Consider the following 18,775-nt stretch of genomic DNA (forward strand, 5'->3'; position numbering starts at 1 on the left):
AGTTTAGGGGACTTTGTGGAGCTGTCATCCCGAGGGGAGCGCAGTGGGACCGGGGTGGGGGGTGGCAGTGGTCGGTAGTGGAGGTGGTGTGTGTGTGGGGGGGTGGGAGCAGGACAGAAGTTTGGCCACACGTGTCACTGAGGCAGGAGGCAACCTGTTGTACTAACTACCCCCCCCCGGACCGTGTGTGTGTGTGTGTGGGGGGGGGTAGTTATGAAGTATAATGAGAGGGCTAAAACGAGAGCTGGACCCCCCCCCCCCCCCTTATAGGTGGCTGTTGACTGTAAGTTGGTGTGAAAGTAGGCTGACGTTATGCAACAGCTTCACAACCATATACAGCTGAGGGAGGTGTGTCTGCGCCTATAGACACACACACACACACACACACACACACACACACACACACAGGGGAACCAACTGTCTGTGTGTGTCTGTGTGTGTGTGTGTGTGTGCTCAACACTGGCTCCTTGATCTGCTGAAATTTGTTTGTGAAAACTTGTGGACGTGTGTTCTCCTAACTTCTTGTCCTGAGGTTCTGTGAAGCAGTTTTCAGACGTGAGCTCCAGGTAGAATCCAGAGACTCGTCTCCAGAGACTCGTCTCCAGAGTTCATGTTTCACAGCTGAACAACTCAGCAGCAGGTTTCTGCTCAGACTCGTTCAGCATCGGATCCTCCTCGTTCTTCAGGTGAGAGGTGGAGCAGACAGACAGGAAGTGATCATGTTTACATCACCTGACACCGTCGTCAGCTCTCATCACAAGTCTGGAAGAACACAAACGTCTCAGGATGAAGAAGAGGAGCCGGACACGTGGAAGACGAAGACGTCCACTTGGAAAGACGAGGAGGTTCCAGATGTTTTGGTGATGAGGGCCGACGCCGTGTGGACGAGCTGTAAACAACAACACTGATCTTTACACAGTTTAGACGCCATGTCCCGACTCAAAAAACACACCTGTGGTGTAACACCTCAAATAAACGAGCATCACATTTTAACAGGCATCTGAATTGTCCAGGTTTCAAGAACGACAGCTGACGGGACTCATGACTTGATGCTGCCAGGCTCCATCCACATGACGAGTTCCTGAGCTCGTCTCTGCTGTAGATACTCCACATTACTGCCGAGTTTTAGAGACGTTAAAACAGAGAAGTTTGCTGCTGGTCTCATTTAAGTTTGAAAACTCTGGGTCTGTGTTTTAGTCTGGACAAACATAGATGTTTGGAAATTATGATGTCAACACTCACAACCTCTTGCTGATTGGCTCTCAGCGGTCCTGACGTAGTCTTCATAGATCGTATGCAGGAGCCTCTGTCTTTGCCACCAGCTGCTGTTTAGTTCTGTATTTAACAGACAAAATATCATTGAACAATCCGTCTACACCAGCAGGTGCTCTGAGCACACGTGTGGGGAGCAGGGGGAGTTGGCGTGTAGTTCCCACGACGACAACAGGCATGCTATCCGGTTGTTCGGATTTAGCTTCTTTCCCGATAAAAAAAAGTTGGCCTTGCCACGCAGTTACAGCACATGATAGATGGCTTAACATATTTGACCTACAGATGCCGCTATTCCGCCTCATTGCGATGCGGCCTTATTTTAACCTACTGTCTCTGCATGCGGGGATGCGGAATATTTATTTATTTATTTATTTATTTATTTTCGGGGGGGGGGGGGGGGCGTTGTTGTCAAGGCGGCCGCCTTAACTATAAAGCGCTGCGGGAAACCCTGGTTTTCAGTATGTTTCAGTATGGACAGAGAACTGATCAGAGACGAAACGCTTCTGTGGACAGGATTGTTTTACTTTGAAAATGAAAACATTGTACTGTGTACTTATTTATTTCATAGTTAATATCTGCTCACTTCTGTCGTGGTTGTTCCTGTCGTGTAAAGACAAACCCCGGGAAAATAGGCAGATCCAATTTTCCTGGACTTCCTGTCTGGAAATGGATCAGAGACATTTTTAGTTAAACTCCTGAGAATTTCCAGAAATTTTGTGTCTGAAGCAGCAGATTGTCGAGGGGCGGAGCCTGTAGAGCAGCAGGAGGCGGGACATGGCGTCTAAACTGTGTAAAGATCAGTGTTGTTGTTTACAGCTCGTCCACACGGCGTCGGCCCTCATCACCAAAACATCTGGAACCTCCTCGTCTTTCCAAGTGGACGTCTTCTGCGGCTCCTCTTCTTCATCCTGAGACATTTGTGTTCTTCAGTTTCACGTCACGTGTTAGAAACCTCAGAGACACGCCCACTCACTGAGAAGGTTCCAGATGTTTTCTCACATGAACTCACTCTGACATCTTACAGATGTTTTACTAGAGGCTGCAGGAGACATTTGTTCTCACATGAGGAACACGTCAGGAACACGTCAGGAACACGTCTGTGGTTCAGTTCATGTCTGAAAACTGCTTTAGAAGTTAAACGTCTGCTCCATCATTCTGGTCTCAGGTTTAAGTTCACTTCAAGGGATGTTTTCGTAAAGTTGTTGTTTTCTGTGTTGATTCATAATCCAAAGCATAATTCAGGTCGTTTTCTCTCCGAGTCGTTTTCTCTCCGAGTCGTTTTCTCTCCGAGTCGTTTTCTCTCCGAGTCGTTTTTTCTCCGAGTCGTTTTTTCTCCGAGTCGTTTTTTCTCCGAGTCGTTTTTTCTCCGGGTCGTTTTCTCTCCGGGTCGTTTTCTCTCCGGGTCGTTTTCTCTTTGAGTCGTTTTCTCTTTGAGTCGTTTTCTCTCCGAGTCGTTTTCTCTGAGTCGTTTTCTCTGAGTCGTTTTCTCTCCGAGTCGTTTTCTCTCCGAGTCTGAAGCTTCGTGTTTGTTCATGTTTCATCTGTTAGTTTTAGTTTCACATTGTGATTTAGAGACTAAAGAATTTTGTCTCACAAACGTCCTGTCGTCATCACCTATGTGGGCGGAGTCTACCTATACTTGACTCTGATTGGTTTGTAGACGGAGTCTGACGTGTTGTCAGGTGGGGGGGTAGTAGTCTTTCTGTTTGAATGGAGGAAATGAATGAAGCTTCATCTAGTTGCCATGGTAACATCATGATGGTATCACTAGCAGCATTAGGCACCTTCAGGAGCAGTACTCTACAGTACTACAGTACTCTACAGTACTACAGTACTATAGTACTACACACTAGTTAACACACACATTATATCATCTGGATTATTTGAAGAAAAAAAAAATCTAAAATATCCCTCAAGGTTCCAGGTCTTTTTCAAGGTGACAGAGATTGTGAAACTCTTTTCCTCATTTAAATGATGAAACCAGAATAAAGAGACGACGTCTTGTTTCAGTTTGAACTTTTTCACTTCAGCCAGAAAAGGAACAACAATCAATCTGAACATTCCACATGCAGAGAAATCTTTATTATTTAAATTGATTCTTGTACATTTATTCACTAATAGTTTCAACTCCGTGAGATGATGAGCTTTCATTCAGCGCGAAGAAGCTTTGGTTGAAATGACGATTACATTTCTGCTCCGAAGTTCATGAGATAAGTGAATATAACACAGAATTAAACTTAATCTTTAAAAATATAACACGCAGATACAAATAGAAAGACACACCTACATTATACTGTAAAGCCTAGTTTATGCTTCTGCGTCACGGCGTCGACGCAGACCCCTACGCCGTAGCCTGATGTGCGCCTCCCAAAAATCCTAACTACGCAGACGTCGACGGGGACCGTAAGTGCTGTGATTGGTCCGCTCAGAACGTAAGTTCCGGCAGTTGCTTTTCCGGTCTTTCTTCCTCGTCGTAAAAACCAGCTCCGCAAACGTTTTCTTTGTAGCTTGCGCTTCAACATTTGCAATATAAGCATTTGTTCTTCAATATTGATGAGCTCCAACAACAAAAACAGCTGCTCCACCTCGGTCGCCATTGTTTACTTTACGGAAGAAAAAGCGAGGATTCGGCTATAACCACACAAACACACCGCTACACCCCCTAGCGGCATGGCGGTGAATTGCAGAGCAACGCGTTCCCTCGACGCAGAACTTCGAATGCTCAACGACCTACGGCGTAGGTACGGCGTCGACGTGACGCAGAAGCATAAACTAGGCTTAAGTTTTTATGTCAGCAAACATAAACACAGACTCTGATGTTTCTGCGAAAGACTCTGATACACGAGTCCAGCTCTAATAAATGCTGTTATCGAAGATATTTCAATCGCACGTCATCGTGAGTCTCTCACTCCATTTTTTATTTGTTGAGACACTTACAGGTGGAATTCAGGAGCGCTTGGTGTGACACACAGGACGTCCCTGCAGGTTCACGTGATGTTGAGTGAATGAGGTTTGAAGATTTGAATGTGATAAAAGCTGCAGTCGTGTTCCGTCAGTGATCGTTAGAGCAGTAATTGTGTCATGTTGTCAGGTAACAGAGGTGAACAGGTGTGTGTGTTCGCTGAGAGCAGTGTGTGTTGTATCTTTGTATCTGCGCCGGTTTTACTGTCGCTCTTTTCTCTGCTTCTCTTTATCATGGAGATATTCAAGGTTACGTGTGTGTGTGTGTGTGTGTGTGTGTGTGTGTGTGTGTGTGTGTGTGTGTGTGTGTGTGTGTGTGTGTGTGTGTGTGTGTGTGTGTGTGTGTGACAGCCAAGGTGAGGTCAGCATGCAGCTAAAAGCTAATCGCTGTGAATGAGCTGTTGACTCAGTGACTGTCGTCAATAGACAGACGAGAAAAACCTGAAAACGTCGACATTTCTGACTCGCTGCCAGAAAAGCTCAGGACTGAACGACTCCAGTAAACTTCATTCAGCAACTCGGTGCCGTCAACACAACCACTTCCACACATTTACACATGAAATAAAGAACGTGGTGCTGCTGGTCCAATGGCGTCAGTGGTTGTTGGAGAAAACATGAGCTCCTGCAGTGAGGTGTTTTCTGAAATGATGAAAGTAAAGAACTGTTACGTTCTGTTGGTGGAAATTAACTAATTCACCACAAGAAACCTAAAGTTCATTGGTCTGCAAACCAAATGAATTGGAGCATTACATTAGTCCACATGCTCAGTCTGAACAGTCATGTGACTGTATCGGAATTCAACGCGACTTTTACATCACTGTAGATCAACATTCCTCTTATTTTGCGCAGGAGAAGGGGTGGGAGTCACAGCTGTGACGGAGTCAGTGCAGGGACAGTGAGGTTTAAGGCCTCATGAAGATCTTGGGTTACATGTCTGTACAAGCAAAACTTGAGGGGTTGTATCATAACCGCCTGTGTTTGAAAGCATCAAGAGAAAAATGAAACTGCAAAAGTAAACTGCACATGACCGCAGTTACCGTGACAGCCCTAGTTGCTTGTTTACAACACACGACCAGTGTATGTGAATGGTCATGTGACGTGTGTGGACGCGGTGGATTTAGTTTTAAAATGAAAACACATAAGTGTGGATGGATCCAGGTGTTACAGCTGTTTTTTCTGTCTGTGTTTCAGATGGTGGGTAAAATGGGCGGAGAAGCCATGTCCCACCTCAACAGCTCCTCAGGAAGTGTTGAGCCCTCGCTGTACTACCCTGGACAGAAACGACCAGGAGAGGACGGAGGTGAGGATCAGAACTTAATCAGAACATTTTCACTTTTTCTTTTTACCTCACCTACAATATTCCACCTGAACAAAAAGTCCCACAGGAGACTTTATACAGGAGTGAAGGACGAGACAGACAAACTGAGTCTCACTCTGACATTTGAGTTCAAGATCCAGAGAACTGAGGAGTTCAGTCTGAAAGCAGCTATAAAAACATCATATATCAAACATCATCTCAGAGTCTGGCCTGGGTCCCATGGGTTCGGGTCAGGTATCCAAACTCTGATGAAGCTTTGTAACCGTGTCGTGATCGTAGAAGTGTTCCACCACCTAAAAAACATCATGTCTGTGAATATGAGGCCACTCGGGCCAAACCAGGGTGTGGACAACCAGCGCAGCACGTCCCTCCAGACGTTAAATGAGACTGTGATAGAAAACAATCACCGTCCCAAAGTGAACATTACCTTGATATTCACCGTCACTTCCAACTCCTGATGTTCGACACAGACAAGTTTAATCTGCTGCTTCATCACATCATGTCTCTGTCTCTCAGTAGGTAACCAGCTCGCTGCCATGGGGCACCAAAGGTACGAGCAGCAGGTCATATCGATCTCACACACACACACACACACACACACACACACACACAGACAGACACACACACAGACACACACACAGACACACACGCAGGGCTGCACAGATAATGACATTCAGCATCATACTCTTGTTTGCAAATTGTGTGAGTGTGAGAGAGTGAGAGAGAGAGAGAGAGGATAAGTGTTATAGATCTGTCCTCCCACAGTCTGCATCAACATAATCACTTATTGACACGTCCACACAGTGTTGTGTCTTTTCAGTGTGACCTGATGTGTGTGTGTGTGTGTGTTTGTGTTGCAGCAGGGTAATCACAGAGGATTACAAGGTCCCTGACAGGATGGTGGGCTTCAGTGAGTATGACCTCTGACCTTTCAGACCCCTGCTGGTCAGGAGTATGAAAGGCTTCATCGTCCATATGAATTAATATAATACAACAATTCATCAAGAAACATATTGATCCAAACATGTCTAAATATAGAAACGTGAACTAAATATTCCTTAATGCTTAAAGTTATTTGAGAGATGAATCATTTATATATTTCTTTAAAGAAATGCAGCCCAAAGTACTGTATTTACAAACAAGATGAAACGATGTGATTCACAATGAGAACAGAATGTGAAACGTTTTCTCTGCTCCGTGAATATTCAACACGTTTGTCCTCACGTGCATCATAGTGATGTCATCATGGCGCTCATGATGACATCACTATGATGACAGAGGTCTCGACTTTCTGCTGCATAACAATGAATTTTCTACCTGAATACTTTCAGAAGTCGGTTTGAAAAACATTTCGTACAAGAAAAAACATCTGAAAAAACTAAGTATGTTCTAAGCAGCATGATCCAGTCTTAACGTGCACACAACATGTAACTAACACACACGTTGTTCATTCAGTTAATGCACACACACACACACACACACACACACACACACACACACTGTTCAGTCAAAGCTACGATGAAACTTTAATACAAAACACATTTTTGTCGCTGACTGTAAAACATATTTCCGTCATGTATTTTTAAGCTTAAATAAATAAAGAACACACACAGTCTGACGCGTGATTTAAAATACAATTGTCTAGTTTAACACTGCTGAGCTATTTTACATCGATGTAAACAAGTTAGAGCTTGTTGACTTAAACCAGAACCTTTTGATGGACATGCTCGAGTAGAACCTCCACTCTGATTATTCAATTGACCCTAAATTCTTTTGAGGCCAAAACCTTTTTACGTGAGCAGAACCTTCCTCCTTATCTTAAACCTTTACCCTGAGGTAGAACCTTTTCACCTGAAATAAAATAGTCCCTGTCATGCTGCTTGTTACAGGAACATGTGAAGAGGTGATAACATTTCTTTCTCCTCCTCCTTTAGTTATTGGTCGAGGAGGAGAACAAATCACCAGGATCCAGTTGGAGTCCGGCTGCAAGATCCAGATTGCTGCTGGTAAGACTGAAGGACTGTCGACTTCCTGCTCTTTCCCTCCACAATAAAACATTTCTAATGCCTCTGTGGTTTATTCTGTTATTGCTGCTGAAGAGTGAACTTGTCCAGTCCTGTGCAAAAGTTTCAGACCCTGAAGTAAAGTGAGTTGAAGACTGATAGTAAACATCTTGTCTGGTGCTGGTGTCACCACCTCATTGGAAAACGGTTCTTCACTGAAGCCAAGTGATTCATGGGATGGGTTGGGAGGGATCCTCCCAGTGGAACCTCCATGTTCAGGGATGGAAGGACGCATTCGTCCAATCAGACGCCTCCTGATGAGGCTGCTGACGTAGATGACACTAATCATTTAAAATCCATCGTCTAAAACGTTTGCACAATTCTGTTGAAATAAACAACTGCTTCTCTTTTGTGATTGGTTAAAAAAATGCGTGTGTGTGTGTGTGTGTGTGTGTGCGTGCGTGCAGACAGTGGGGGTCTGATGGAGCGGCCGTGTTCTCTGACCGGTACTCCGGAGAGCATCGAGTGAGTTTCTACACCTCCTCATTTTAGAGCACCTCCTCTCCTCCTCCACCACCTGATCTCAACTGTGTGTGTGTGTGTGTGTGTGTGTGTGTGTGTGTGTGTGTGTGTGTGTGTGTGTGTGTGTGTGTGTGTGTGTGTGTGTGTGTGTGTGTGTGTGTGTGTGTGTGTGTGTGTGTGTGTGTTCATAGGCAGGCGAAGCGGCTCCTGATCCAGATCGTCGACCGCTGTAGAAATGGTCCAGGTTTCCATGGCGAAGGGGAGGGTGGGGCCTCTGTGCAGGAGATGCTGATCCCGGCGAGTAAGGTGGGGCTGGTGATTGGCCGAGGAGGAGACACCATCAAACAGCTGCAGGTAGTGTTTGTTGGAACGCAGCAACGCCCGCTGACGTGTCTGTCCCCTTAATATCTCTGACACTGTGTGTGTGTGTGTGTGTGTGTGTGTGTGTGTGTGTGTGTGTGTGTGTGTGTGTGTGTGTGTGTGTGTGTGTGTGTGTGTGTGTGTGTGTGTGTGTGTGTGTGTGTGTGTGTGTGTGTAGGAGCGAGCAGGAGTAAAGATGATGATGATCCAGGACGGTCCGATGCCGACAGGAGCCGACAAACCTCTTCGTATCTCTGGAGACCCGTACAAAGTGCAGGTACGCACATGTTTATCTAAACTTGTGAGGACGCCTCGTCAGTAGTCGGACCAGTGGTAGAAATATTCACCTGTGAGACAAGACACTGAAACTGCAACTTCTGTCGCAGTATCTGTCTTCATGTCCCTGAAGACACACATACACTCCATTAGTGACATGACTCCACCCTGTCTCCTTCCTCAGGCGGCGAGGGAGTTGGTGTTGGAGGTGATCAGGGAGAAGGATGGAGATTTCAGGTCAGGACGCAACGACTTCAGCGCTCGACTGGGAGGAACCAACCTTGATGTACGACACACACACACACACACACACACACACACACACACACACACACACACACACACACAAGTCTCCACTCGCTTCATATTGACAGATCCGTCCTCTGTGTTTTTTCAGGTTCCAGTTCCCAGGTTTGCTGTTGGAATTGTGATCGGCAGAAATGGAGAAATGATCAAGAAAATCCAGAATGATGCAGGAGTCCGAATCCAGTTTAAAGCAGGTGCGTTTACACCAGCGTGATCCAGTTTACACCAGGAAGTTTCACTAATTTGACTACATTGTCCAGTCTGCTCTAGAGTTGACATGTTGTATGACCTGGTATGACCGTAGTTACATGCCAAAACATAATAATAGCCCCTCCTACTAGCAACAGGATGTGACATTTAACACAAAACCAGGCCGCGTCACATCCCGACATGCGCAGACTGCGAGGACCCGCCCGTCACTGCCTTCAGCTTAGTTTAGATTAAAACTGAAGATGTGTTTATGACAGCGTGTTGACCTCTGACCTCTTCGTCTGTCTGTCCTCCAAGATGATGGCATCAGTCCGGAGCGTGTTGCCATGGTGATGGGACAACCAGACCGCTGTCAGCACGCTGTCCACCTCATCAATGAGCTCATCCAGACCGCACAGGTAACACACACACACACACACGCACACACGCACACACACACACACACACACACACACACACACACACACACACACACACACACACACACACAATGTAAACATTTTATTTTGAATCATTGTCGTGCCTGTAGGAGCGTGATGGCTTTGGCTCAGCCCTGCGGGGCGGGAGGGTCAGAGGTCGCAGTGACTGGACTATGGGCTCTCCAGGTCCGCTACAGGAAGTGACCTACACCATCCCTGCGGACAAGTGTGGCTTGGTTATCGGCAAAGGTAGGAGGACAAATGTGTTTCTCAGCCTCCACGTTGGCATGTTACCCGCTTACAACGAGTCTGACACAACATTATACCGTTTAAAGGAGAGGCTGGAAGCAGCTGACCAATCAGAGCAGACTTCATCAGGAGGGCTCTTAAAGAGACAGGAGCTAAAGTGTTTGAGACAGAGGCTGAAAAGAGGAGCTGCAGCGATGGACAGTCTGAGAAATGTTTTCTGAACATTAGAGCATGAAAACATTCATTCAAATGATCAACCTGAAAATGAACAATACGTTTTTAAATCCTCCGTGTCTCTCAAACTGAGGAACGAAGACGTTATTTACATGAAGATGGTGACTCAGAAAATCTTAATGTCCTGATTCACCAAATGAAACAATCATATCATTGTTTTTAATGAATGAAGAAGCTTAAAGAAAGATATTCCTTCTTCTTCTTTGTTGATTTTTTTAAAGATATTTAATAAGACTAATTCATAGAGCACCTTTCAAAACCGCTGTTACAAAGTCTGTCACAAAGAGGACAAAGACAAACAAGACAACAGACCACCAGGGAAAGAAGCTCAACAAAGTCATTTAAACCCAAACGTAAAATCAAAAATCAAAAACTTCATGGCAAAGAAACAGGATCAAAGAATCATGAGTGGTCGACCTGTTCTGTTAAAGTTTTTAGATGTTCACTGTTTACAGGGCTGACACTTGTTGTCTTCATCATTTCAAACTAACATTAATCACCAGGTCGCGTGCGTGTCGGAGGTCAAGAGGGTCAAGTAGCTATTTCCAAAATAAAAGCAGCAATGCAAAAATGATGTCAAGTACCCAGTGATTAGAACATAATGGTGTGTGCATGTGAACGTACACTTACCGAGGCCTGATGGCTCGGCAGGAAACACAATCATGTTTAATTTCAAAACAATTTAAATAGAAACAGGATTAGATGACACTAAATTAGATTAGATTAGATTTAACATGACAGTAGATTATATTAGATTAGATTAGATTTAACATGACAGTAGATTATATTAGATTAGATTAGATTAGATTAGATTTAACATGACAGTAGATTATATTATATTAGATTAGATTTAACATGACAGTAGATTATATTATATTAGATAAGATTTAACATGACAGTAGATTATTAGTGACTCATCTGAATCAACAGATAATTTTTACAATTATCATATAATAATAATAATTTTAATTCCAACATAGACACAGGAGCTGATCTGTCATGAAAACATAACGAAATCACTTTCTGTTAACTAATTCTCTTCAAAGTAAAAGCACATTTAATTTGTTGCCATAATGCTTTACATTGTGTGGAATTACAGAGCTTTTATTTTGAAAAGCTAAGAATTTGTGTGTGTGTGTGTGTGTAGGAGGTGAAACCATTAAGAGTATCAACCAGCAGTCTGGAGCTCATGTGGAGCTTCAGAGGAACCCCCCCCCCTCCACCGACCCCAACGCCAGAGTTTTCACCATCAGAGGCTCCGCCCAGCAGATGGACATGGCCCGTCAGCTCATAGACGACAAGATCGGGGTGAACAAGACACACAATGATACCAAGTTCAGCTTTGTACTGAGACACACACACACACACACACACACACACACACACACACACACATAATGTGACGTTGGATATTTAATGTGACATTCTCACTCCTCCTCCAGGGTTCAGGTATCATGAGCAATGGGGGTTTTGGCTTCAGTCCTTTCACCCAGGGCCCCGCTACACACCAGAAGTAAGACCCCCCCCCACACACACACACACACACACACACACACACACACACACACACACACACACACACACACACACACACAGGCCCTGCTAACCTTCACCTCACTCTTCAAACCAGATCCAGGTTAAACATGAGCTCAAGTCTGAATTGAATGTGTTGTGTGTCTGTGTGCAGCTGTGGCAGTGGTCAGACCTTCCTGACTGGAGTTTGGGGAAACACCTACCAGACGAGCTGGCAAAACCCTGGACAACAAGACCCTGGTAACATGCGCACGCACACACACACACACGCACACACACACACACACACACACACACGCACACACACACACACACACACACACACACACACACACACACACACGCACACACACACACACACAGCTTCTGACAGATCTTCTATAAAATAAAAGTATAATTATATCCAGAACTAAATCCCAGGACTGTTTGAAACATCTTCAGTAACAATAAAATCAAGTTAAAACAAATGAGTGAGTCAACATAGATATTTACTTCCTGTGAATGAGATTTGATTGGATGGTCAGAGCGTCTGCACTGATTGTTTTTGATCTTTGGTCGGTCAGGTGTTGGAGGCGGGGCTACATGTGTAACTCACCTGGTGGCTGTCGGGTTCTTTCTGAACGGGTGGAGACTGGTTTTAAAACTTTCACCCGACATCTTTTTGAGTTGTGTAATTATAGAAAATGTTTGGAACCATTTTGTACATATTTTAGATCAAGTACGTGAGTGTGACTCACACACTTAAATATTCTACTGGTTTTACAGCAGCATTATCGATGTAGTGTCAACGATGTGGTTTCATCTAACTGGCTCAAGTTGAAGTCATTTCATCATTCGTTGATAAAATCACCCGTGATTTTTGTTACTTGAACATTTCAACAGGGTTTAACATGTTGTGTTGGCATGTTGCACTGACTGTGTTTGTGTGTTTGTGTGTTTGTGTGTTTGCAGGTCAGCAGAACCAGCCTCAGAGCCTGATGACCGACTACAGTAAGGCCTGGGAGGACTACTACAAGAAACAGAGTACGACACACAACTCACTCTCTGCCTCTTCACAAACCATCGAGAACGTAAAGCACAGCTGACAGAAGCTGGATGATAAACTAGAGCAGAACAACAAAACATGAAGTCATCTAAATGATTTTAAAGACGTTGACTCAGCAGCTGAATGTTCACATTGAAGCTGTTTTCAGAACTGAACTGAACCACAGTCGTGTTTCTCACGTGTTCCTCACGTGTTCCTCACATGTTCCACAGATGTTCCTCGTGTGTGTTCCTCACATGTTCCTCACGTGTTCCTCACGTGTTCCTCACGTGTTCCTCGCATGTTCCTCGCATGTTCCTCACGTGTTCCTCGCATGTTCCTCACGTGTTCCTCACATGTTCCTCACGTGTTCCTCACGTGTTCCTCACGTGTTCCTCACGTGTTCCTCACTTGTTCCTCGCATGTTCCTCACGTGTTCCTCGCATGTTCCTCACGTGTTCCTCACATGTTCCTCACGTGTTCCACACATGTTCCTCACGTGTTCCACAGATGTTCCTCACGTGTTCCTCGCATGTTCCTCACGTGTTCCACACATGTTCCACACAACAAGTCAGGACTCTTTTTCTAGAAGTTCACGTGTTTGTGTGAAAACATCTTGATTGGCGTCCTCAAGCTTCAGTGAGCAGCTTCAGCTGATGATCGTAGTTTGAGTTGTTTCCCTGGAGACCAAACCAGCTGAAGTCACGAGGACATTAAAGTTCAACATGTCGTCTTATACCGATGATGATGATGTCAGAGACGGAGTGATTAACGTGGTCATGTGTTTGTCTGCAGGTCAGTCGTCTCAGCAGAGTTCAGTGCCAGATTACACTGCAGCGTTAGCAGAATACTACAGACAGCAGCCCTACCTGTGGAACCCTGCCCAGATACAGGTAACACACAGGAAACCACTCAGGAACCTGCTCCGGGTTCCTGATTGGTCCCTTCAACATGTCACTGGATTCCATTTAAGAACGTTTGTTTCGTGCTGTGATCCGTGATGTTAGAGCTGAAAACCTCCTGCAGGTTGAACTGCAGACACTCGTTAGTCTCATCTTCAGATATTGTTCTCCGGTCAGTGTGATGAACGTTCTTAGAGAACGATTCCAGAGCTCAATGTCACCACCGGTTTTCTGAAGCTGTTTCCTGATTCAGCGGCAGCATCCTTCGCAACATGTTTGCGTAGAAGACGGGAAGCGAACAGAAATAGACGTCTGGTCTGGAATAGATTTCGTCTTAGTGTCACCAGCTCGTCACATCTTTACTGTAGCATCGTTAACTTCCCGCAGCTCCTCAGCTGAGATCATTAATATTTCAGCAAATAATTGAGGTTTGAAGACTCGAGATTTTAACCTTTGTTCTGTTTAACTGAGCTGAAACCTGTCTTTGGTGTTTGCCGCCATTTTCTTTTTGAAAAGCGATTCGTCACCGGTGCGGAATGAATGTTTGGTTGACCCGTTAAGGATCCAGCTGTCGATTCCTGTGTTGCTCGGAAATGAAAGAACACACCAGAAGGAGCCTTCGGAAGGAAACAGCCAAGTGGCGCTGTGACGCAGACGTGTCAAAGGACGTGTCCCCCTGGACGTGGACACAGCTCGTGTAATATCACTAAGTCTCTTTCTGGCTGACTTTGTCATTTCCTGTCTCTTCAGGATCACTAGAGGCTCCTCCCTCACTGGTGCAGGTCTTGGATCGTCGTCAATGGCAACCGAAATCGGGGTTTCCTAGCAACGCTCCGCCGCTTCCTCCTTCCTTTTGTAGAGAAAAACTAAGGATTAACTGAAAATCACGAACTCTTTTCTTTCTGTTTTTTAACCTTACAAAGTTGATATTTTGTCGGGCAGATTTTTTTGGACTAGCCTCTGGTCTCTCCAGTGTAGACCTGGTTTTTCTTTTTGTTTTTTTATCAAACTTGAACTTAAAGATGTATCAGTGTGGCTTTGAACAAAAAAAAATCCAGTATAATCTATATTTTCTCTAGTTTTATTTTCCAATAAGAAAACGGTATAAGGCTTAGCAGTCTTGAGTAAGAAAATCAGATATATTATTATTATTTTGTTCATGATAATGTTTTAAAGCATGCGTCAGATTGTGTGTGTTGACTCTCAGTTATTTTTTTTATTTTGGCATAGAAATATTTTAATAGCGTCGGATGGAAATGTAACGTTTTACAGTCAGAGACGAAAATGTTTTTTGTACTAAATTTGTGCTCGCTGGGTCTGTTTGTTCGCAATCTAATTTTACCTGTTCAGTCGCCATCTTGGAGGTGCAATGACGTGTTTTCTTTTTGGTTTGATGATGATAGTTCTTATTCCTGTATCTCTTTAGTGATTCTTTAGTTTTTATGATGTAATGATGAATAAATGACGATTTATATAGCGTTGTCTAAAGCCAGATCTCTCTGTGGTCAAACACTTTGTGTCCTCCACAGGACGTAACCTCCAGCAGACACCACGTTTCCCCGCCGCGACTTTCATAAAGCGGGAAAAACACTATTTTCTTACAGAGTGAAACTTAATTATTGTTGTCGAAACTTCGTTCTGCATTTCTACTTTAGTGATTTGTTTGTAGCAGTGTTGAACTGAGCAATGAAGTTCTCCATTCTGTTAGCGATGTACTAGTTGAACAAGCGTGTTAGCTGAATGCACTAGTCAGCTAAACAATGTTTGGTAGCATGTTACCTCAACCGTGCGTTGGCTACAAGTGGAGGTGAACTGTTTCCGTTAGCTGTCCGGTGTGTTGGCAGAATGTTAGCAGAAGAAAAGTGGTGGTTGACTGAAAAGGTCTGTTCGTGAAACTGTCCTAATTGTGTGTTAGCGGAGCTTTTACGTTACTGTTGGTGTTTCCTACTGAACACGTTTGTGTTCGGTGGCCGAACTCTTTCTGGTGTTAGCTAATTGCTGCCAGCTAACTTTGCTTCTTGGTGCAGTGACATCACGTGGACCGAACATTCAAACATCACCAGTGATCAACTGCTGCTTATTTTCAGTATCATTGATCTGCTGAGCAGAAAATTGTAAAAAAGCCTGAAGAGTTTCTTCGTGTGTCTCGTTGGGTCCCGAAGATTCTTAGTTCATTGTCACATGAGACACAGAAAAGGTAAAATATTCACATGTATGAAGCTGCAACGTATCCAAGCTAAAGTAAAACCACCAATCGATTGTCACAGTTTTCTATCGTCAGCTGATTGGTCCGAGCTCCACATCAGTTATGAAGACGCTTCACACTTTTACTCGCTAACTAAAAATAAAGTCAATGTAATCTTCACATCGGTTCGTCTGTGACTTCATCTGCTGGCGTCTCTGAGCGATGTAGTTAGTAACATTCCCAGATTCATCCTGATTCTGCACGTCGGCCCATTTGAAAAGAGTTTTAACGGACCAGGATGCGTGGCTCCGAAGAATCTGCTGGTCTGAAAATCCAAACATAATCACAAACGATTGAAAGAAGCTACAACCTTTTATTTTACTCGTCAAACTTCCATAAACAATCTAGAAAGATTTGATTCAAAGAATTTAGGATTAATATTTATTTAGCTGCTTTAGCTACATGCTAGCAAACAATGAATGTTTTTTTAACAATGCGTTAGCGTTCATAAATTGTCAGATTCTGCCGACACCACGTCGTAAATATTCGTTAGCAGAATTCAGAGCGTGGCTTAATAAAACGATGTACTTTAGCAAAGCTGTGTTTGGTAACGCTAAATGTTTGTCGCGCAAACACGTTGGCTTGAATTGTTCGTGTCTGTTAAAGCTGGATTTTACTTCGGAAACTCGCTTGTGTCATTTCAGAAACAGTCGTTTTTTTAGAGCAGCTTTCGATGGATTGCTCGTTGGAGGTTTTCTAAAGAAACGTTTCTATTCTCTTCATCTTCATAATGTGAATATTTTCTGTTTCCTTCGTCATCGTAAACTCAAGATTTTGGAGTTTTGGACAATTTATCGGACAAACGAGTCATTTGCACACGTCACGTTGTACTTTAGGAAATATAGACTTTTTTTTACATCGTAATAATAATAATAATGATAATTTCACTGATAAAATAACAAACAGTTGCAGCCCGACTATATTTGTACGAACTGAAAAGTATTTTTGTCTTTTCCTTTTTGAACCCGACACAAATTCTCTTTTTCAACACGTTTATATTCTGAAGATTTGTGAGTCGACTTCTTTTCATAACTGTCACAGAGACATGATTGTGCATCTCTGCGGAAGTTGTATTGCAGCCTTAACTGTACAGTGTGTGTTTGTGTTAAATGAACTTTGTGCGTGTTAGTTCCATGTTGTGTGCAGGTTAAGATTATGCTCCTCAAACACACTTCTGATTTTCATAGATGTTGTTTTTCGTGGCTGTTCATTTCTTGTCCGAACTGTTTTGAAGCCACTTCAGAATTCAGGATGTGCAGTTAGTTTGTTCGACGCTCGGAGCCGAGTGCGAGTCGTCTTTGTAGCCTCGGCTGTGCGTGTGTGTGTTGTGCGTTTGTTGGCTGACTGGTGTCGGACCACAGAGAGGTTTGTCTGAGGTCGAGGGAGATCTGGCTGTTGTTGAGTTGATTATTGAATCCGTGGTTCTGCTTCTTGTATGTGTGACGATGATAATAATAATAATGACAATGATAATAATTAGTTCTCCTGTACAGGTTTCTATTTAAATCTGTTAATCCACTTTTGAATATTCAGTTTGTCAATAAGATGATATGGTTTGTGTAAATTTCCACTCTGGCGGATGCTCTCAGTACAAAATGTACTTTGTTTAAAAATGATATTGTTTAATTCACGTGTCTAACGATTTGCAAAGAGAAGCTGAGTGTTATATTCTCAAGACTGCTAGGCTAACTGTCCCTGTCCCCTCGTCTGTCTCTGTCCGGACGTCACCACGTTAACAAGTTGTGGGATTTCATCTTTTTCAGTGCGCCTGTAATCGGACCTCGTGATTACAAGAGCGACACGAGCTGCGTATTCTCATCGCAGGCGTGGTCCCGCAGCGTGTTGGCGTGGTGGCTCAGAGGCGAGGAGAGCTGTAGTGACGGGGTTCAATCCCCGAAAAGTTGTAAAAGAAAACTCTGGACTGGACGGAGGCCTGGTGTCCACACCTGGTCCCAGGCTCGTCATCGTGGTCGCAGCACGCTGCCCGATGTCCCAGGACTGGACACCATGTCACACGTCCACTCCAGTTTAGATCTTCCTCGTCCCGACCCCTCGTCCTGAAGGGGTGACGGGAGCTTTTTGGTTTCATGGTTTCTGTTGTTTTTCTAATGGACTCACGTCCGAACTGTAACCTGCAGATTTTTCTATTAGATTCTATTGACAGTTAGAGTTGTGTATGAACCCGAGCCACAAGATGTCGATGGCCGAGGAAGAGGAAGGATGATGATGATGATGATGATGATTAACACGAGGGCTAATAAACAGGCTCATTCTTTCTGACTCTGTGTTTTTATCTCTGGATTCAGAATCTGTGAAGAAATTTCACCAAACTACATTTTTATTGGACAAAATTTACCAAAACATAATAAAACATGTTGCCATGGATACGTAGATAAAGTGTAAAACAACCAGAAGCAAACTTGAACCACGTGTACGAACATTTTATTATAACAATGCTTTGCAATAAAATCATTAAATAAGAGATCGACAAAACTAGTAAAAGATATAAAATGATCAAATCAATTAGAAATAAGTCTCGAGTAGTGGGGGGGAGGGGTGAAGCTGCTGAACCATTGAAACAAGTCAAATCATTTTAGAGTCTGAAACCAGAGCTGTGTGTGTGTGTGTGTGTGTGTGTGTGTGTGTGTGTGTGTGTGTGTGTGTGTGTGTGTGTGTGTGTGTGTGTGTGTGTGTGTGTGTGTGTGTGTGTGTGTGTGTGTGTGTGTGTGTGTGTGTGTGTGTGTGTTTACAGTAATGTCTTAATGACAGATGACATCACGCTCAGTCAGACCATCTGTCTCTGCTCAGGGAACATGAATAAATGATAAATCCCAGTTTTCATGTCAGTACATGAGTTGTGTGATAACAACAGTCACTCAGACACACACACACACACACACACACACACACACCCTGACCTCCAGGGATGAATGAAGTTACA

General features: G+C 43.9%; 1 protein-coding gene across 4 annotated transcripts in view; it reads left to right on the forward strand.

The window, feature by feature from the left end:
* LOC109644760 (far upstream element-binding protein 3-like) overlaps positions 1-18,114 on the forward strand; it is an 18,580-nt gene extending 466 nt beyond the window's left edge. Inside the window, exons 2-18 of one of the 4 annotated variants that reach the window (XM_069522869.1) lie at positions 5,425-5,533; positions 6,068-6,101; positions 6,412-6,461; positions 7,486-7,557; positions 8,022-8,079; positions 8,268-8,430; positions 8,615-8,713; positions 8,897-8,998; positions 9,110-9,212; positions 9,526-9,626; positions 9,758-9,896; positions 11,278-11,438; positions 11,573-11,643; positions 11,818-11,903; positions 12,615-12,686; positions 13,483-13,580; positions 14,340-18,114. In XM_069522869.1, the coding sequence (XP_069378970.1) occupies positions 5,425-5,533; positions 6,068-6,101; positions 6,412-6,461; positions 7,486-7,557; positions 8,022-8,079; positions 8,268-8,430; positions 8,615-8,713; positions 8,897-8,998; positions 9,110-9,212; positions 9,526-9,626; positions 9,758-9,896; positions 11,278-11,438; positions 11,573-11,643; positions 11,818-11,903; positions 12,615-12,686; positions 13,483-13,580; positions 14,340-14,348 (1,527 nt within the window). In that variant the 3' untranslated portion in view covers positions 14,349-18,114. The remainder of the gene's footprint in view (positions 1-5,424; positions 5,534-6,067; positions 6,102-6,411; positions 6,462-7,485; positions 7,558-8,021; positions 8,080-8,267; positions 8,431-8,614; positions 8,714-8,896; positions 8,999-9,109; positions 9,213-9,525; positions 9,627-9,757; positions 9,897-11,277; positions 11,439-11,572; positions 11,644-11,817; positions 11,904-12,614; positions 12,687-13,482; positions 13,581-14,339) is intronic. The other 3 variants (XM_069522870.1, XM_069522871.1, XM_069522872.1) reach the window with 3 other exon arrangements.
* Positions 18,115-18,775: the final 661 nt, after the last annotated feature.

Source organism: Paralichthys olivaceus, chromosome 4 (assembly GCF_024713975.1).
Source record: "Paralichthys olivaceus isolate ysfri-2021 chromosome 4, ASM2471397v2, whole genome shotgun sequence".
Lineage (NCBI taxonomy): Eukaryota > Metazoa > Chordata > Actinopteri > Pleuronectiformes > Paralichthyidae > Paralichthys > Paralichthys olivaceus.